Genomic DNA, 21334 nt, shown 5'->3' with positions numbered 1-21334 from the left:
GAATGGGGTCTAAAAGACACATTGATGGTTTGGAGGAAGTAGTTATTGAAGTTAACTCAGAAAGATCAATTGGAGAAAAAGACTAAATGAATATCAATGGTACTGAAAGTAGCTGTAGATAATGTTACATCTTTATGATTATGAGTAATTTTTTCTGTAATGGTTAAATTTATTTAAATTTATTTATGAAGAAGTTCATGAAGTCATGAAGTCATTAGTAGTTAAAGGAATGGTTGGCTCAACAGTGCTCTGACCTTTTGTCAGACTGGCTAAAGTGCTGAAGAGAAACTTAGGGTTGTTCTTATTTTCTTCAATCAGTGATGAATAGTAACATAGTAGTTCTTATAAAGCAACAACTACAGCATTTCCTCTCCAGCTTACGAGTTATCTGCTTTAAGCTATGTGTTTGAGATTTTGATCTCTGCTTTAGCTGCAGAACAGTCAACTGCAATGAGGTATGGAGGTGACCTATGCCACTGCTTCTTTTACATGAGGCATTTTTCAGACTTCGCCCTACCCTTGTTCATTTAGTCAGAGTTCACAAAATCCAGATCGACAGTTTAGTTACCAGTTTGGACAAAAGACAAATTCTCAGTTTTGATGTTCAATAAACACATTTATTACAGAATTTTTAAACCATGTTTTACAATGAACATGTCACTTCCTTTTTGATGTCATCAGATCAAATCTGACTCATCACACTGTTGAGACTAATTTTCTTTACTTTCCCTCCATGATTCTCTAAGACAAAGTAAATGTCTATAAACCGACATTTTTAAATATTAAAAAAAAAAAAAAAAAAAAAAAACTCCTGCTGCCATTCACTGGAGGGGCCTACAGCTAGTGGGAGGGGTCAGATTTCATTGGCCGCGCTGATTGGTCGGTACACTGGAAACGGTAACGCAGGAAGCGAACTCGGGGTTTGATGTGGAAGTCAGCAGGTATCCTCCAGTTCCACATTTTCTGCACCTGAACGAGAAACCAAGATTCAGTGAGAAGTTTCACATGAGAAGAATAAAAACATTCTGAACAGACATTTTCATTAAAACACTGGCTTGACAAGAAACAGGTCTGAAAACCTGTGTTTTCAACATGTTCCAGCATGTTTGCAAAGCTTCTCTGTTACATGCTACAATTTAATTAATGGATGATATTTTGGATCATTTTTATACCCTCTAGTACGAGTTAAAACACATAATGAATTTATGTGGGTTTTTACAAGGTTCTGGAGGGACAGATCTAAAACATCCAGTACTGATGCTGCAGGGTTTTCATGACCCTGAAATAAGTTTCTTCTAAATAAAAATCAGACTCAGGGTTTGATGAACATTGAATACAAAGAAAGTGTAAACTAAACGGGAACCATCAGACTGCATTTTTCTCTGGACATCTTCAGTGATAGGGAAAATGTATTAAATAAAATATGAAATACGATAAAGATTTGAGTCAAGACTCTGATGATAACAAACCTTCAGGACCCTGACCAGATGGGTTGTACTGTTCAGTAACTGAACCTGCAGAGAACAAGCAGAACCAAGAAAAGAGAAAGAACAAGCCTTCAGCACCTGATCTCATATCAGATACAAACAGCAAAATATCCTTTAACCAAAAAATTGGACCCCAAACCACATCCAGCACACCTTTGAACCAAAAGTCACCTTATAGGGCACCAAAACCTGCCAAAACCTCTAACATCCACCAGAGGCTTCAGCAGTAATCAGGCCCCATGGACTCCAATGTTAAAATATCCAACTTTCCCCAACAATTTCCCTTAATATCACCTTCCAAATGCTATGGTGTAAGGCTGAGGCACAGATGCAAAGGAGAAAGTACACTTGGAGGCAAGAGTTCTTCACCTAAGTTGCCTTTTTTTTGTTTTTAACCAAAATACTGATATTAACAACCAAAGAAGAAACTTATTTTAACAGTAACCCAGGCTGGTAAAGTTTAAACCCCTCCCACAGAAGAAACCATGCAATCATTAGTCGGTGGTCTGACATATTAGATATTTTTACACTGAGCATGACAAAGATTTCCTACATATCACTTCTGAGGCTTTTACACAAAAATCACAAATACAGAAGTTGTTCACAACGATTAAAAAGATCTTGATGCATGCTCAACCATCCAGAAAATTTCAGTCCTATGGTGACTGAAGAAGTTACTTGGATGAGTGACGAAACTTTTATTCCACTGAAAATGCTATGTCTAGATGATCAGTCAACTTTTTGGGAACAATTAAAAGACTATTAAGCAAAGATTGTGTTTAAATAGTCTTTAAACATTCTTTTGTGTATGTGTGCTTTAACTACTTGGTAAGATTACAATTCCCCACTAATAAATAGAAGTTTGCCACCATCTTGGAAAATTCCAATGTGGAAAAGAGCATATGCAGTCTTAGTCCTCTAGAGGGCATAGGTTGCCACGTGACATACAGGCTCTGTCCATATTTCAGGTATGTGTTCTAAACCTTTTAAAGCTGTGAACATTTTTAAGACTTACCAGCCATCTGTGTGTGATCTGTCACAGCTGGAAGACCTGAAAAAGAAAAAAAACACCCACACATTGGGTATTCAATGGGTGTTGACACACCCACAAAGAGACACAGACCTACAGCAGAAGAAGAACAGACAGTCTGAAACATGAACTCAATTCCAGTCTGCACCCAAGGCACAAACACTAACCCTCAACTTAATCTTCTCCTGTGGTAGAATGTGAGTTCACTAACAGGAATGAGCCAGAACCTCGTGATAGACCAAATGACACTGATCTACACCTTTCCCGGCGATGATGCTTTGTTTCATGCTCACACTTTAAACTGCCTGATTTGTAAAGTTCTCACCTTTCAGAGGCGACAAAGGACATTTAGGGTTTTTGTTTTTTTTAAACAGCATCAATAAGCAAAGATCAAAGAAATAATAAACATGATCAATAAACTTTTTTTTTACTTTAAGTCCCCCCCCCCTACAAAACCATGAGTAAACAACATAGCCCTGTGAACTTTGATTAATCGCAGGCTCCTTCTAAGTGTATTTAAAGAGCACGTTGTATACTTGGCTGTGTGACGACCCTTGTGAGTCAGGGCAAGTTGCTGGGATTGGACAACTTTTATTTACTTTTTTTTAGGTGGGAATAATGAGTAAAACTTACTAGAGTTGAGAAGCTTTCCTGTATGATCTGTTGCAACTGAAACACACAGAACATACATCTGACCTTTGACCTCTCACCTGTCTGTTCATTAACTGTTAGTATAATGAAGGGAGATGGACATACCTGTATCTGTCCCAGAGAAGTCTGCTGTCATGGTAACCAGATCTGTGTGAGGGTGAACACCTGAAACTGAATAAAGCAGAGGAGAATCGGACAGGAAAATGTAAACCCAGATATACAGACAAATGTCCAGACAGGTGTACAGATGGCCATAAACACAGATGCAAAGGCTGACCTACAGAAAGACAGGCATACGGGCAGATGTACAGATAGATGTACAGTCAGGCAGACAGAAAGACAGATGTAGAGACGAACGGCCGTACACAAAGATATACACACAAATGTACAAAGAGAACCAGGGACAACTGTAAAGACAAATGTAAAGATACGTGTACCTGGGTTATGTGTCTGTGTGACGTCGACTGACGCAGTTTGATCCATAATGGATGGAGACTCTGTAACACATGATCATGTGACAGGAAGTGGATAATCCCCCTCCCCCACACCAGATTATGAACAAATGAGCTTCATAGTCATAGCAAGTAGTATTACCTGTGACATCATGCCCGAATCCAAGACCTGAAACTGGTCAGAACAGAACACAGAACTTCATCCATTACTAACACTGTTTATCAGTAAACTGATTTTTTGATCTGTTCACCTCACCTGTGAGATTGACATTAACCCTGGTTACTGACTCTGCACCACCTGATGACATCATCAGCACATTTTTATTTATCACATTATTTCACTGATCATTTAAAATACAATCCTGATTCCAGATTAACAACTGGATAGGGTGACTCAGGTGTGCTTTCCAGTTATTCTGCACTTTGGCTGTTATCCTGTACTTCCTGTATGCCTTGTCTTTGACTGAAAAATTCTGTAACTTAAAATGTGAGGCTGTTTTTGTAAGAAGTGTTCAAACCATTTAAAGAGCTTCATGTTGAGGAGTACCACTCCCTGGCCTCTTGACGTGAACATTACAGACTCCAGTCTTTTAGCTCATAATGTTAACAGTTTACTAGTCTAACAATGAAACAATGGAGACAATGAATTCCAATATATAATCTGCTATAAACAATTAGCTGTACTGACTGTACCTGTGAGATCAGTATAAAGATCGCTGAGGGAAATCAGTTTTTCTGTCTCTGCTGCAAGAAACACAAAGAGCAAAGTTAAACTGCAGAAACAAATGTTGGAGATGAAGGTGGTGTGAGGAGTATCTAAGGGGGTGATTTGTGCCAGGAATCCCTCTGAACCCAAAATCTGACTTTTCAACAGATGTCTTTTGTTCACCTGTGTTCAAATGACGAATCACTAAATTAATACAGAGGGCTTTTGCTTTTTGAAGATGAGGTAGTGCTGTTGGTTTTTTCAGAACATGACAATTATCTTACACCAGGGCCAAGCTGAGAATAAGCACCTTCTCCTTGGTCCTCTGCGAGAAGATGGTGGATTACGCCCTCCGTGTTGCTGTTAAGTATTTCAGGATCTTAATCTTGAATGATGATTAAGATGGACAGTAGATAACTGCAATTACAGCACTAATGGGGGTGTTTTAACCAGAGGTTAAAGCTTCTGATTAGTACGTAGCCTACAGTACCTCCTGAGGCAGAGCCACAGTGTAGAAAACACGACACTACACTTTCACAGCAGTATAGTTGTATATCGCCGGTATATTGTTATGACCATTAGAGATTTTTATCACCACTTGATAACATCTCTGGACTTGGTGGCACTCATCCATCCATTCTCTTCCATGTATCCTTATCAGAGTGACGGGGGGACATTCACACTTATTGACAATTTAGAATCACCTGTTAACCTAATCCCACTAATTGCATATCATTGAACTATGGGAAGAAGCGTGGGGACAACACACACAAACACGGGGGAAACATACAACCAGCCAGATGGTGGAGTCAAAAGCAACAGTGCTAACCACCATACTACTGTAAGTGGCATTCACAGATCATTTTCTGTGGAACAAGAGTCACATGACCTGTGAAACTCCCCTTTGTGATTGATCAGATACAGACTCTTAATTCTCAGGGAGGAACTGGAAAATACTGTTGAGGAGAATAATGTCTGGAGCTTAGCCTGCTGCCACCGTGGATGGACAAATCATCGAGGTGGGCGACAGATGGATAGTCTGGCCTACTCAGGTGTGCTCTGTTGCAGATCTAAACATTTTTATAGAAGTGAACTAAAATGGTGAACGTTTACCTCCATTTGTGTCTGTCAACAGGGTCTGTCGACCGTTTCCTAAACAACACAAAGTAAATTCCGAAAATCAGACAATAATTAAATAGTTGAAGGTATTTTTATATGCAATAAATTTAAGAGCATCTGAGGAATTACCATCAGTATTAGCTGAATCAGCTGCATCTGTGAGGACAAATACAGCACTAATATGAAATATGGTTAACAGATAATGAAGGATCGGGACTATTGATGTTTTTCTTAGTTCAGGTAGCAGAGAATGTGTCTTTTTTAAATATAAGTTTAGAAGAGAAGAAACAACATTAAAAATTCAACAGTGGAGCTAATGTAAAGTTTAAAACCTTTGGGATTACATTTATGCTGGAGTGTGAGATCACCTTTCGGGTCTCTGAGAGCTTCAATGTGTGTTGAGGATGAAGACACTGACCCTGAAGAGGAAAAAGATGCTGTTTTACTTTACTAAATACAAGATTAAGGTAAACTTCAGATTAAAAATTAATCTGGTTTTCAGAGTAAAAGTCTTTCTTCGAACGAACCTGCAGAGTGGGAGGAACCAGAGACAGAGCTGGGTAGTGATTGGTCAAGTCCTGAACTCAGGAAGGTTTGATCTGGTCCTGGCTGATCAACAGTGGTATCAGAATGATGAACAAGATCTTCAATACCAGGAAACAGGAAGTAGAAAGATTAATAAGCAAGGAAAGGAAACAGCAGAGATACAAACACAGATGCTGTGTTTGAACTGCCACTAGCAGCTACATAATGCTTTTGGCTGAATAAAAACAATTGGAGAGTTCAAAAACATCATGTAATATATTTGGATGACATTAGTGGGGGAGGAGTCTGTACTCACCTGCAGGTGAGTTCAGACTGTTCTGATCTGCATGTGGAGTTACTGTCACACCTGAACCGAAAGAAAAACATCAACCAGCGTGATTTGTCCAATTTCAGACACTAAATGAAGAGGAAGTCATACCTGAAGACTCCAGGTGAGGGGGTGCTGTCATGTTACCTGTGATAATTCGGAAACAAAAAGCAAAACAATAATTAACACTAAAATCAAACAATCAAAAAAGAAAAAACAAACAACAACAACAAACCCTAAATCACATCAGAGCCCCTTTTCCCAGCTGTAGTAGTCATGGTTAAATTCACTAATCAAAGGATCACTTTAAAGTGTTTCAGAAAGAAATCAAACCTGGGATGTTAACGTGACCATCTGAACTGAAAGCATCACCACCTAAAAACACACAAACATTCCACTACAATAAAATACAGAATTATGTTTATTGTGTTTCTTCTTGGCTCAGACACCTGACAGGTATATGACAAAGTGATATGAATGGTTTTGTATCTGTGTCTTGTCTTTCTGTGTCATGAAAGAGGTTCTCTTTTTATGTGAAAATATCACCTTGATCAGGAAAATGTTATATTCAGAGTTTTGGTTTGAATCAACCACATTGTCGCTGATTTTTAAAAAAAAATTGTTTCCAGCATGTTTTCAGTGTAATATAGATTCTCTGGGTTGGGAATATGTTTTACATGTGTGGTAAGTCATCACATTCATTCACTCTGATCTGATTCTGTGGACTTTGGACAATTAGCTAATAGCAGGCGTCTGTTGAGGCGTGGGTGTGGCCTGTCAGCTGGGGAAAGGACCTGTTTAAAGAAAGTTGGCTGAGCAAGGGGAAGGGCTAGATATGACATGGCTATTAGCCAGGTCAGACGATGGTTCTGGCCAGTATGTTTACTTGCAGGGCGATTCAGCGAGCGAGAGACTCGAGTGCGGAGTGTAAGCTGGGTTGTGATATGGCGTGCCCAGTGGAGGAATGAGACAGAGATGAAAGGTTTCTCCTTGTCCTCCTGGGACTAGGCTGGGGTGGTCCCCACTTCAGAAGAGGAATTCCTCTCTTTAACTTTTACACATAAGGAACATTTGTATTGGGTTGTAGGATAATTGAATCGTGGGACTGTGTGGGATTTTACTGTACAAAGAACATTTTATTACAATAAAATGTACAGTAAATTAAGAATTGTTTTTATCTGTTCCTGGGGGATTTTAGGGTACAGAGAACATTTTATTGCATACGTTTTTTAGAATTTTGTTTGTTTTTATTCCTGCTTTCCACCTCCATGAATAAACTTTTTCTGTTTAGACCTGTAATCTCTGTGCCCTGGGAATCTGATGCCCTTTTATTTAAAGAATGTCCTGTAAGACATTGTGGTGCACCCATTTTAGTGTCTACAGAAATAAACAGCAGGAATGAGCACACTCATAGGCAAAATAATTAGCTGTAATGAAAATATTTTACTGCTCTTTGCCATCCATCCACATCTTGCTCTATGTGATATTTTTATATTCTTCCTTGACGTTTTAATCATCATCATCATCATCTGATAATGTGTCACTCACAAATGGCCATGACCTGTGAAATAACCCATTTTGTCTGAGGGCACTCAGAGAGTGAAGCAGAGAGCCTGGCCTAACAAAGAAGACTAATAACATGATAATCATTATCTCTGACTGGGGTTTAAGGTTTTATTGAGCCTGCTAGTGCAGAGAAAGCCTGTTTGTGTTGAAATTAGCCACTTCCCTCTGTGAGTCACAGCTGGAGCAGGTCCAAAAGAGTCAGTGTGTAGCTGGAATGACCTCAGATTTTATCATCAAATCAAGCTTCAGATTTAAGAAAATTATTGGTTTGTAAAATGAGAGCAGCTGAACTTACCCATCAGGCCAAGCAGGAAGTCATGGCTAGATGGCTCTATGGATTCTAAAGGAGAAAAAGTCAATGACAACTACTAAGAGATTCCTCCTTAAAGCCACAGAAGTAAAGCCTACTGCTTTCTTCCATTTGCGCAACATCTCTAAAATTAGAAATATCCTGTCTCAGAGTGACGCTGAAAAACTAGTTCATGCATTTATTACTTCTAGGCTAAACTACTGTAATTCATTATTATCAGGATGTCCTAAAAACACCCTGAAAAGCCTTCAGTTAATCCAAAATGCTGCAGCAAGAGTACTGACAGGGACTAGAAAGAGAGAGCATATTTCTCCTGTTTTGGCTTCCCTTCATTGGCTTCCTATTAAATCCAGAATTGAATTCAAAATCCTGCTCCTCACATACAAGGTCTTAAATAATCAGGCCCCATCATATCTTAATGACCTTGTAGTACCATATCACCCTATTAGAGCACTTCGCTCTCGCACTGCAGGCTTACTTGTTGTTCCTAGAGTATTTAAAAGTAGAATGGGAGGGAGAGCCTTCAGTTTTCAGGCCCCTCTTCTGTGGAACCAGCTTCCAGTTTGGATTCGGGAGACAGACACTAACTCTACTTTTAAGATTAGGCTTAAAACAGGCGTGTCCAAAGTCCGGCCCGCGGGCCAATTGCGGCCCGCGGTCTAGTTTTAATTGGCCCGCAAGTAATTTTATAAATTGAATAGAAAATGGCCCGCACTTCAACTTTTGCTTGAGTGTATTGCACTTCTTAGTTTTAACACCAGGGGGAGCTGCTGTTGATCAAGGCAGTTGCTCTACCAAAAAGGACAATCACAGAAGAAATTTACCCCCAAGTTTTGATTTGCACTGAAACTGTGGCAGTTATGAAAGAGTATAATGTACGACGTCATTATGAAACCAAACATCAGGCCTATGCATCCTACACTGGTGCTGGGCGAGAGCAGAAATTAAAGCAAATGCTAGCTCTCCTGCAGGGTCAGCAACAGTATTTTTTTCGTGCTCAAATTGTCCAGGAAAAGGCTCCAATAGCAGCTATGAGGTCGGGATGGAGACCTCATAAAACACGGCCTCGTTAAAGTCACCGAAATAATGTGCCCGGAAAAAGTGCAGGACTTCAACAACGTCAGCATGTCCAGAAATACAGTTGTGCGACGCATTGAAGACTCGTCAGCCAATATTAAACTACAACTGTTTGATAAAGCTGTGCTCTTGATTTTTACTCCATCGCATGCGATGAGATCACCGATGCCACAGACGCCGCACAGCTGCTAATTTTTTGTGGGGAGTGGATGAGAGCACGAGCACTTTAGGTGAGTAAAAATATATTCCACAGTACCCGTGTGTTAATGTGCAGGTACACATGCTTCAAATATCAATAATGCGCATACATTCTGTCACTACCCTGCTTTTGCGCACCACTTTCTTATATGCGTTTTTCTTGTTAACACACAGAGTACACACCGCTGTGCACAGCGCACGCACACGCAAAGTCAGCTGATCTCATCTGATGCAGATCTGCTCCTTGGTCAAGTGACATTTGTCCGGATTTTTTGGCACGAGTGGCGTCGGATCAGCACCGCAGCTGGATGGCCCGATTTACATACCCAGCGCAGCTGATACTCACCAGAATAATTTACTAAAATTATATGCACTCCTGTTATTAAGTCCAGTTCAGTCTGTTAATGTTGATAATCGTTTCAAACGAACGTTAATAGATGTTTTGCTAAGCCTAATAACTTAAATAACAAGCTTGAAATGTACCCATCCCATTTTCCCCTTTGTTTTTTCTCTGTGCTGTAAATATTCCCTCTAAGAAGAAATCTGCTGCTGTTCTGAGAATGAGCTACCAAAGCTTTTTCTGAATAAATCAATAAAGATCCATTTATGGAAAGCTGTGATGAAAGCAGTTTTGTCTTTAATTATATTCAACAATATAACACATTTGACCATTTTTAAGTGATTTTTAAAACAGCAAAGGTTATATACCTAATTTCTAGTAAGTGGCCCAGCCCCTCCTATATTTTTATGTATGTGGCCCTCAGCGAAAAAAGTTTGGACACCCCTGGCTTAAAACTTTCCTTTTTGCTAAAGCATATAGTTAGGGCTGGATCAGGTGACCCTGAATCCTCCCTTAGTTATGCTGCAATAGACGTAGGCTGCTGGGGATTCCCATGATGCATTGAGTTTTCCTTTCCAGTCACCTTTCTCACTCACTATGTGTTAATAGACCTCTCTGCATCGAATCATATCTGTTATTAATCTCTGTCTCTCTTCCACAGCATGTCTTTATCCTGTTTTCCTCCTCTCACCTCAACCGGTGGCAGCAGATGGCCGCCCCTCCCTGAGCCTGGTTCTGCCGGAGGTTTCTTCCTGTTAAAAGGGAGTTTTTCCTTCCCACTGTCGCCAAAGTGCTTACTCATAGGGGGTCATATGATTGTTGGGTTTTTCTCTGTATCTGTTATTATAGAGTATACTGTACAATATAAAGTGCCTTGAGGCAACTTTTGTTGTGATTTGGCGCTATATAAATAAAATTGAATTGAATTGAATTGAATAGAAGTGTTCTTTCCCTTTGTAGCACTTAAAAATCTGACTTGGATTTGATGAAGTAAAAATTATGTCACAGACACCTCAACTGGACACTTGCCTGTAAAACCCAGGTGAGAAACTTCACCCTGAAAGAATCCCACAGCATCTGGGAAAGAGAGTTGAACTGAATGTCTCTGAGCTTCTTAAAAAGGTTTCACCTGTTTCCCTTGTAGCCCCTCTCCATACCGCGTTACCTGTCTGACTGCCAACTCCACCCCCTCCTCCTCCATTCAGGAGCTTCTGTCCATTACCTTGAAAAAAAGCAAAAAAACAAAAACAAGAACTGATCATTTTTAGAAGAGATTGACAGATCTTTCGTCTGGACTTCTTTAAGTTGCTTGAAGATGTTTCACCTCTCATCTGAGAAGCTTTTCAGTTCTAGGGTCAAATGATGGAGAGTCCCAGATTTAATCCCTGTGGGAGTGCCCCCCCAAGAAGGACAATGGCATCTAAAGGACAAAGGTCACTCTTTTGAGGACACCAATGTTCACATTTTGGACAGAGAAGACAGATGGTTTGAAAGAGGAGTGAAAGAAGCCATCTATGTCCACTGTGAACGACCACCTTAGAACAGAGGCGGTGGTTTACTGCACCAACTGTCTGCCATCTATAATCCAGTTCTGAGATCCCTTCCCAGACGCCTTAACGGCGTCTGGCCTGGGCTGTTTGACCTCAGGAAATAACATGATAGGGTGGAGCTAGGTTTCACAATGAGCTCACCAAAAACCTTGGCTGATTGTGACCTACACCTGTTTTCACACCAGAAGATCATTAAGGGGTCCATTGTCCTTCTTGGGGGGACACTCCCACAGGGTTTAAATCTGGGGTTCTCCACCATTTGACCCCAGAAATGAAGAAGCTTCTTGAATGAGAAGTGAAACGTCTTCAAGGAAACTTAAAGAAGTCCAGATGCTTTTCTTTCCAAGCTCTTCAGATACTACAATGACCTGGATGACTGAGAATCTTCAGAGACATATTGAAAGGTCTTCAACTCATTCATGTTTAATCAATGATCTATTGATCGGTGTCTATTCGAGGTATTTGAAAGCTACTTACTGTTGGTCTCTGAGCCAGCTCCTGCAGAACCTGCAGACACAGACCAGGTTTAAAGATGTGAAGCTTTCTATGCTAAAGGACCAGGTTTAAAGGTGTGAAGCTTTCTATGCTAAAGGGCTCGTTCAGTCAGCTGTTGTGCTGAGCTTAATGAATCAATAATTCTCAAAATGTCAGCAGAGTAATAATTAGACTTACCATTTGTTTCTGTGTGAGATAAAGCAGTAGAATGCTTGGCTCCTTAAAACACAGAAATCATTCATTACTGTTTTTACCTTGTAGATACATACTGGAGACATCACCCATATAGAAAAGATATATATAAAACTTATAAAGTTTGTATCTGTCTTGTGTGAAACTTGTATGAAAAGTAAACAAGAGTGAAAACAGATATAAGATCCCTTGAAAAATTATATAAATGAAACTTGTATGTTTTGCATACTTACTAAAACAATATATGAAAGTAATGAGAAAGTGGCCACTTTCATGAGTAAATCATATAAGCCTTATATGATTCACTATATGAAGTAGGCCACATCTTATGCAAGTCTTTTATAAGTTTTTACTATTTCTTTTCCATATGGGCAAATATGTGAAGCAAGATATATGGAATTATTAAGCAATGAAAAAAATGATAAATAACTCTAAATATGTCTTATAGTGCTTTGTTGACAGTGCTGCAAACCCTTGACCTTCTCTCAATGAGCTTCATGAGTAGTCAGCTGAAATGGGTTTCACTTCACAGGTGTGCCTTGTCAGGGTTTATTTGTGGAGTTTATTGCCTTCTTAATGGGGTTAGGACATTCAGTTATGTTATGCAGCACCTCAGATTAGAGCCCAGGTAAATGCCACAGTTCCAGTAGCAGACACATCTCTACATCAACTGTTCTGAGGAGACTGCACAAATGAGGTCAAAAAGCTGCTAAGAAACCACTACTAAGGAAAAGCAACAAAGCAGAAGAGATTTGTTTTAGGCCATGAAACACAAGGAATTGACATCAGACCAGTAGAAATCTGCTTTCCTTTGATGAGTCCAAATTTGAGATCTTTAGTTCCACCCGCTGTGAAAGGATGGTCTCTACTACTACATGCATGGTTCCCACCACGAAGGAAGAGGTGTGATGGTATGGTGGTGAACCAGCATGGCTACCACAGCATCCTGCAGCGGCATGCCATCCCATTCGGTTCACGTTTAGTTGGACCATCATTTATTTTTCAACAGGACAATGACTCTAAAGACACCTCCAGACTGTGTAACGGCTATTTGACCAAGGAGAGTGATGGAGTGCAGCACCAGATGGCCTGGCCTCCACAGTCACCTGACCGAAACCCAATCAAGATAGTTTGGGACGAGATGGACCACAGATTGAAGGGGGCGATCGTGGCTCAAGAGTTGGGAGTTCGCCTTGTAATCGGAAGGTTGCCGGTTCGATCCCCGGCTTGGACAGTCTCGGTTGTTGTGTCCTTGGGCAAGACACTTCATCCGTTGCCTACTGGTGGTGGTCAGAGGGCCCGGTGGCACCAGTGTCCGGCAGCCTCGCCTCTGTCAGTGTGCCCCAGGGTGGCTGTGGCTACACTGTAGCTTGCCATCACCAGTGTGTCATTCATAGTTTTGATGCCTTCAGTGAAAATCTACAATATAAATGGTCGTGAAAATCAAGAAAAAACATAAAATGAGAAGGTGTATCCAAACTTTTGACTTATAGTGTAAACACGATTGATATAGAAATATGATTTATTCTTGTCTGCTTCAAACTCGGGACTCAGTGTTTCTTCATTTCTTCATACACAAAACGTGACATTAAAAAAAAAAATGCACAAAGAGGTAATTGCTTGATGACATGTTGCATTACAGCTGTATGACACAGGATGTTCCTTGGTGACTGGACAATGGCTTACGAATTCAAATATTCCAGCCAGCCACCCAAGCCTGATTACTGCCATGTCTGTTCTTAATCAAGAAATCACTTAAACAGGACCTGTCTGACTAAGTGGAGTAGACCAAAAGTTCTTCAAAAACCAGACATCATATTGTGATCCAAGGAAATTCAGAAACAAAGTCATTTCTAAAGCTGTGGGACTCCAGCGAACCACAGTGAGAGCCATTATCCATAAAATTCTCAAACATGAAACAGTGGTTTTCCCAGGAGTGGATGACCGACCAAAATGACTCCAAGACTGCAGCAACGGCACGATCTGATATCGTCGTGTTGGTGTTGTTCCCAGATCATCATACTAAATGTTGTTCCAGGATCAACATTGCAAGTGACCAATCAGAATGTTGTGACGTCATACTTTTGCGACTTTGGGAAAAACCGCCGTAAAACAAAAAACTGTACTTAAGCTGCGAGAAACCGCCTCTGTCCACCGATCAATGGACCCTGACCCTAATCCTAACCCTAACCCTTTAATAAACGGTAAGCAGAATTGATATTGTCCTTGCAACACTGGAATTTCATAAACGCACGAATGGCTTGGCACGCAAAACAATAAAGTCACAACAATGTGATTGGTCACTTGCAATGTTGAACCTGGAACAACATTTTCATGATGATCTGGGAACAACACCAACACGACGATATCAGATCATCCACAGCAACGACCCATCCAAGAGGTCATAAGACCCCAGAACAACTTTCAAAGTACTTCAGGCTTCCCGTGTCACAGTTAAGGTCAATGTTCATGACTCTACAAGACTGTGCAAACAGAGTTCCAAGATGAAAACTACTGCTCACAAATACTGTGGATTAACAAGACAAAAGTTGAACCTTTTGGAAGGTGTATGTCCTATTACATCTGGCATAACATCAACAGAATTTCAGGGAAGGAACATCATGCCAACAGTAAAATATGATGCCAGCATGGTGATGGTCTGGGACTGTTTGCTGCCTCAGGACCTGGAAGACTTGCTGTGGTAAATGGAACCATGAATTCTGCTGTCTACCAAAACGACCTGAAGGAGGGTGTCTGGCCATCTGTTTGTGATCTCAAGCTGAACGCAGTTGGGTTCTGCAGCAGGATAATGATCCAAAACACACCAGCAAATCCAACGCTGAAAAGCTTAAGAAAAATAAAGCGAAGACTTTAGAGTGGCCTAGTCAAATTTCTGACCTGAATCTGGTTGAGATGAGGGGTGACCTTAATAAGACAGTTCAGGCTTGAAAACCCTTCAATGTGGGTGAATTACAGCAATTCTGCAAAGATGAGTTGGAATTCCTCCACAGTGCTTATCTCCAGTTATCGCAAACACTAGATTGCAGTTGTTACTGCTTAGGGTTTTCCAACCAGTTATTAGGTTTAGGGGGTAATCACTTTTTCACACAGGGCCATGTAGGTTTGGATTTGTTTCCCCCTTAATAATAAACACATTCATTTTTGTGTTTACGTTTTGTAATGTCATGACGCCATTTGACGGTGAGTTCAGTGTTTTGACATGAAGTTTTGTTCCATCTACATGGGTACAGGCCGCAAATGATTATTGACTGCACCCTGTTTGTTTTTCCAAATGAAAGCCCACGTATATGTCAGTTTTTTTAAAAGCCCAGGCTGTTTACCTGCAGAATGGATCAAAGCTGTGGAGACATCAGAGATCTCAGCTGCTGCAGAACCTGTAAGGACAGGAGCAGTTTTTAGCTTCTAAATACAAAAATCAGTGATTAAAAACAACAAAGTAAAATGGTCAGATGTTCAAAGCCCTTACAGACGGTACAATGAACTTATGTCTTGCGCGCAGGAAGCATTGTCTAACACTTTCTGTGAGATTGTTTCCAGTAATGGCAACCAAGTGTGTATCAGAGCAAGTGTACTGTACTGTGTACTGTGTATTGTTTATGAGCTTTCCTGAGGTAACAAGGGTCCCAGTTGTTCACTTCAGTGATGACTTTTTTCCTGAGTCCCTTAAATCAAAACCTCCTTCCAAACCTACATAGATATTTGGAGTGTGTGTTGAAATTGATATTGCAGTACAATAAGAGGTGGCTGTATCTCAGGAGATAGAGCAGGTCACCTACTAATAGGAAGGTTGGTCGATTGAGCCTTGTCTGCTCCAGTCTGCATGCAAATACAGGCAAATGTCTTTGGCTGAGATACTAACCCCACTTGAGAGCAACCAAGAGTATGAATACGTGTAAATGTTAGATAGAAATACTTACATAGGAAAAGCATAAATAAAAAAAGTGCTTATGTGAATGGATGAATGGGACAAGTTCTAGAACCTGCTTTGTGCTCAGAGTAGAAAAACGCTATAGAATCCATCTAATATTTACTGGTCCTGAGTAAAGGTACTACACTGTTATGATGCAGCATGGATGACAGGATGGTTCAACCGTTGTAAAGAGGTTGGAGTGTAACATGTCTCTTAAAAGTATTAAATTGTCACACAGATTTCTGTGCGATCCTTAAAGTGTGTTTCCACTGATGAGACTGTAACTGAACAAAAATCAGTCAGTTTTAGCAGAGCAGAATGACTGAAATCTGATTACCATTCAAATCAAACGTTTTACTGTCTAAGATGTTCATATTTGTCATTGCGTTTCTCTCTGGATGAGATTCAACCAATTTACCTGCTGAGCTTCCTGCTGTTCCTTCATGTGTTCTTCCCCCTGCTGTTTGACCACTGGAAGCTGGAAATAAACGTCATCTTTAAACAAGTATATTTGCTCTCAGACTGATGAGTTAGAATGGAAGTAGAATAGAAGGCACTGCCTTCAAGGCAGAGCCTTCAGCTTTCAGGCCCCTCTGCGGTGGAACCAGCAACCAGTTTGGATTCAGGAGACAGACACCCTGTCTATTTTTAAGATTAGGCTTTAAACTTTCCTCTTTGATAATGGATATAGTCAGCTGAGCCTGCCTGCTAGTTATGTTACAATAGCCTCAGACTGGGGGCTTCCCATGATGCAGTTTCTGGGATTTGACGTTGAGTGTTTTTTTTCTATTGATAACTGTCAGGGTGTACAGCAGGCTCTGAGAAAAACTTAAGACTTATTTATCTTGTTTCGTGAACCTTAGTTTAACAGCTAAATGTCAGAGAAGCTCTGTTTTCTTTGAGTACACAAGGTCCCAAAGCTTATCTAACAGAGTTACTGATATTTCACTCAAATATGAGAATGTCTCTCAATAAAGTTGGGATAAATTCTGAAAAGCTGTACTGTACTTTCCTTTAACAGCTTTGAGAAACTACAAATTTAGTTGAACTTACCACTTAGATCCTGAATGCCAGAGGAGACACCTGCAGAGAAAATACACCTGAGTCAAACCACGCATGTCACCAAAAACTCATCTTCATGTTTTCCTGCTGAAAAACCTCCACATTTATAATCTTTACTTCCATAAAAAAAAGAAGCTAAAGTTCATCATCAAACATTTACATTTCTTCATCAATATTCACTTGTGTGAAATAAAAAACCCTAAATATTATTTTCAGTACTTTCTAACATAATGATGATTTCATATTTCTGTTAAAAATGAACAGTCTGGGAGCACCAGTTTTGCTCAATGCGTTGAGTGGGCAACCACATGCCATACGACTGACAGCGGCCGGCCTGGGTTCAAGTCTGACCCGCGGACACGTCTTTTCCCTTCTCTCGCTGCCCCTGCTTTCCTGTCTTCTCTTCACTGTGTTTATCAAATAAAGCTAAAAAAATGAACAGGCAGTAGATTATTACAGTTAGCTGAAATTAGACTGTACACTTCTACATATGAATATAAGAAACACAAACTAAGAGTTTTGGTCTCTCAAAGCCTGCAGAGACCTCACTGCTTGTGTTTAGTAAGATGTTTGCTACTTTTGCTTTTGCAGAGTTTGTCCTGTACATGGTGCCGTAGTTCTGGACATCCTGCAGTAACCTGAGGAGCTCAGGAAGTGGACTAGACCCATTCAGGGTAATCCTGGTCTGAAAAGCAGCCAGTTAATCTGGATTAAACCTGAGACCAGTAGGAACAAACAAACGAACTATTCAGGAAGGAAAAACCTGATCAGGTCTACTCACCTGAACCCCCAGCAGCCCCCACCACCACAACCGTTGCAGTGGTCGTCCGCTGCCTGCCAAATGCTCCTGCAGGAGGGGGAGGAGCAAAGTGTCAGGTGTTCGGCATGAATGAAGCTTGTGTTTCCAGAGATTATTAAAAACCTAAAGGCATCATCCAAGATTCATTCTGTGACACATTTAGATAAGACTGAAAAACATATATTACACACATATTTTTAAAGAGATGTTTTATAAGGTTATCACGTCACGTTCATCTAAACAACAGTCTGATGTTTGAACTTTTCATTTCTTTGTGTTTATGCAGGTTTATAAGATAAAGCTACAGGGCAAAGGTCACAGTGTGTTTTGCCTCTCACCCTCAATCTTATCTTGACTCTTGGAGTCATCATCATCTGGAAAGAGAAGACATCCAACATTTATGTCTAATTAGAAGTTTTAAACAAATGTCACACTTCTCTGTTTTAGTGTCTTTTTATTTCTGCTCTGACCTTTGACCTCTGACTCCTCCTACCTTTCCCTCTGGCTTCCTGAACTTTCCTATATGCACGTATGTCACCTAGCTTAGCATTAACACATGTGCTGCTCTCACTGCTTCACTGAGATTTATGATTTCTAATATTTCATTTACTGGACAGAGGCCACGCATCCTACAGGTGTTACACTGAAATAAATTCAGTCAAATACAAACAAATTAACAATAAACAAAGAAAACCCATATTATCTTGACCCAGATGTAGTGGTTTGTGTCAGTAAAAACATTTTAGTACACAAATGAGAGATAGTTCTGAGGACTTGGTACTGTGAAAAAGCTGTTGGATTTTGTCATTTTTCTCTCAAAAACAACAAACACCACCTTCTCCAAACCTTCACTGTCAGCCCTACAGTCTCACACCCACTGTACTTTGAACAGGGACCCAAAGAGGGGGGGCGCTCTGATCAAAGGTCAATGAGAATGTCTCACACACATTCACTCACCCAAACAAACCCCAAGAACCAACACCAGGTAATATTTGGCAAACATTGATTACCTAAGTTCATGTCATGGTTACATAGTGTTTCATTAATAAAGAAAGAATCTCATTGCCTCAAGAGTTATTTTAAAAAGCTTTGTGACTGAAATGTGTGACGTGTTTGTGTCTTTATGATAAGTTTAAACAGGTTTTAAAAGATCACAGACGATTACGATGTTGTTCACTCTGAGGTTGGTGTGAGGGTCAGGTTCCATTCGTGTGACCTCAGTTTGGTTTAATTTTGTCATCAGTATAAACTCTGAGTTTATGCTTCATGAAAAATTTGACACGAATCTGCTTTTCACAATAAAAGCTGGCTTCTCTCACACACACAGGCCTACCCTCCTCCTCCTCAGACACCTCCCCCTCCTCTGTAGCTTCAACCTCCACCTCCTCCAGCTCCTTCTCTGGAAGACACACAGAAAGTCTTCTTTCCAAACAGAAATAATAAAATGAGATAAAATATAAAACATAGCTTCTCTTTTTTTACCCTCCAAGGGAGCGGTAGAAACTGCTGTTGTCAAAAAGACGGCCATGGACATGATCAATAGATTTCTGTTGTGACAGAGGAGATTAATCAGTACTGATCAACGCTGTCAGAATCAGCCTAACATACACTCATCAATAGGATACAGGGACAATAAAATAATCAGCGCCAATAAACCTCATCAATAATCATTAGCAATGAGTCCATTTCTGCTGTAATCAATCAATACATCAATACACAAACCGCTGTCAATATAATCAATACCATCACCATGTGGAAGGCAGAACTCTGATTGGATCAAAAAACAAGAAACATTTAGAGTAATCTGATTGGACAAATGAGCTGTCAGTCAAAAACAGTCAGTAAAAATCTCCATCCAGTCAGGATGAAGTAATACAAATGATTTCAGTTACATGAAGTACAGCAGAACTGCAAAAGTACTAAAGTATTACAGCACTGACATGCAGCAGTGTTTGTTGTATAGCGCAGTTATAGTAGCACTAGTACAAGTCATATGAGTAACAGCAGTCTTCACAGTATAAAGTGTGTTATTATTATTATTAGTTGTAATAGTAGACTATTAATACTACTGCAGTAAAAATGCAGTGGTAGTATTAGTGTTAGCAGTATAATGGTTGTGGAAATATAAGCAGTTTAAAATGCAGTAGCATTAGTAGTTTTATCAATGTTAAGTGTATTATTAATATTATCATTATTATTATTAATACTATTGTTAGTAGCAGTAGTATCAAAACTATAGAGTGCAGTAGAAACAGTTTTGGTAGTACAAACACAGTAAGATAACAGTATAACAAGAATAAAATGAAGGAGTAGTCATTTTATCAATAGCTTTGTATAGAGCAGTATTATTATTTTAAAATGCAGTATTATTAGTAGTATCACTCATGCTGGTATCTTTAGCTGTACATAGAGTAACATTTGTAGTAATAATAGTATTACAAGTACTCACGCTGGCAGCATGTTGCTGTGTGACAGGTGTGTGCTGAGCTAAAGAGACGCACCTGAAGAGCTGCAGCTCCTCCTTCAAACACTCGTATTTATACTCAGACAGGAAGGGAGGGGCTGCTCATACTATCTATGAAAATACTGCAAATACAACTGAGACTAAAACTACTAGATCATGTACTGGTTCTCTTATATGAGTGTTACTTCACTGGCCCTCACTGGCCCTGAAATCCATCCCATCTTGCACTGGAGTAGGGTTCACCAGCAGGTGACCCATCCTAATCAAGTGATGTTCAGGTCTGCCCCTGGAGGTTACCTTAGATTAGACCTGTAGAAATTGTTGCTAACTTACAGCCAAACATATTGATTACACAATCAAGTGAAAACAAGTGAACTGTTACTCATGTGACCTTCTGTACACCTGCTGGTCACCTGTTACCTGCAGAACCCACCTTCAAATCACTCCTACATCTCAGGCTTGTTAGTTACTCTGAAGTCTGTGTTTGTGTTAACTGGCAGCTATAATGAGCCAATCAGAGCTTTGTAGGCAGGGTTAAGAGCAGGAATTACATCATCCAGAGACACAGGTCTGATCCTGGAGGATGTGTCATTCAATTTCGGATTCAATTATGAGTAGCTCAAAAAAATTACCACTAGCTCTGACATCATAGAGGAATCAAAAGCTGAGTGGCCTCCACATATCCCACACAAGGTCATGGTGAACCAAAAAAAAATTGTTATGGAGGGTGCTTCCACCCAGTCAACGTGTCACAAGGACGAGAGAGATGTACAAATAAAGAAATGATAAAACTTTCCACAACTATAGACACTTTACAAAACCTAAAAGGCCATATAACCCCCAACCCCCCTTCTCCCAGGGTTTCAGCTTTCAACTCTAATTAATTTCTTGGTTAAAACAGACGTGTATTGTTGGGCTGAAAGATGAGAGTCGTCTCTCTGCTGCCAAGCTGAGCTGAGACCCCGGCTGACCTGCACTCTTACAGTTTTTCACCACCTCTAAGACACTTTTTCAGAACCCATCCACTCTGTTCTTAAAACTGAACACAAACA

At 40.1% G+C, this 21334-nt stretch overlaps 1 protein-coding gene across 2 annotated transcripts; it reads right to left on the bottom strand.

Moving 5' to 3' along the window:
* Positions 1-604: 604 nt before the first annotated feature.
* On the bottom strand, positions 605-20335 carry si:ch211-80h18.1 (uncharacterized). 2 transcript variants are annotated; one of them, XM_003459659.4, is made up of 29 exons: positions 20268-20335; positions 19301-19365; positions 19152-19217; positions 18157-18192; positions 17801-17866; positions 17011-17040; positions 16376-16435; positions 15368-15421; positions 12012-12053; positions 11817-11846; positions 10955-11011; positions 10819-10866; positions 8160-8204; positions 6632-6673; positions 6410-6445; positions 6287-6337; positions 5973-6089; positions 5814-5864; positions 5575-5601; positions 5440-5478; positions 4314-4364; positions 3877-3918; positions 3763-3795; positions 3606-3665; positions 3274-3339; positions 3151-3186; positions 2503-2538; positions 1470-1514; positions 605-969 (listed from the first exon to the last, which is right to left on the bottom strand). In XM_003459659.4, exons 1-29 carry the CDS (start codon positions 20276-20278, stop codon positions 935-937), a joined length of 1377 nt encoding a protein of 458 aa, XP_003459707.3. In that variant the 5' UTR covers positions 20279-20335; the 3' UTR covers positions 605-934. The 2 variants fall into 2 exon arrangements, with proteins under 2 accessions (XP_003459707.3, XP_025757861.1); XM_025902076.1 differs by lacking the exon at positions 18157-18192 and having other exon boundaries at positions 5790-5864.
* Between the last annotated feature and the right edge of the window lie 999 nt (positions 20336-21334).

The sequence above is a fragment of the Oreochromis niloticus genome, linkage group LG22, assembly GCF_001858045.2.
Source record: "Oreochromis niloticus isolate F11D_XX linkage group LG22, O_niloticus_UMD_NMBU, whole genome shotgun sequence".
In the NCBI taxonomy this organism is placed as follows: domain Eukaryota; kingdom Metazoa; phylum Chordata; class Actinopteri; order Cichliformes; family Cichlidae; genus Oreochromis; species Oreochromis niloticus.
Note: the sequence above shows the minus strand (reverse complement) of the source record. Positions and strands in the feature narration are given on the sequence as shown.

Excerpts from the sequence above, each read along its gene's own strand:
- si:ch211-80h18.1 (XM_003459659.4), bottom strand. Across the intron at positions 5,479-5,574 it reads TGATTCAGCTAATACTGATG|GAAACGGTCGACAGACCCTG; the intron begins GTAATTCCTCAG and ends TGTGTTGTTTAG. Across the intron at positions 1,515-2,502 it reads AGATCACACACAGATGGCTG|GTTCAGTTACTGAACAGTAC; the intron begins GTAAGTCTTAAA and ends TGTTCTCTGCAG.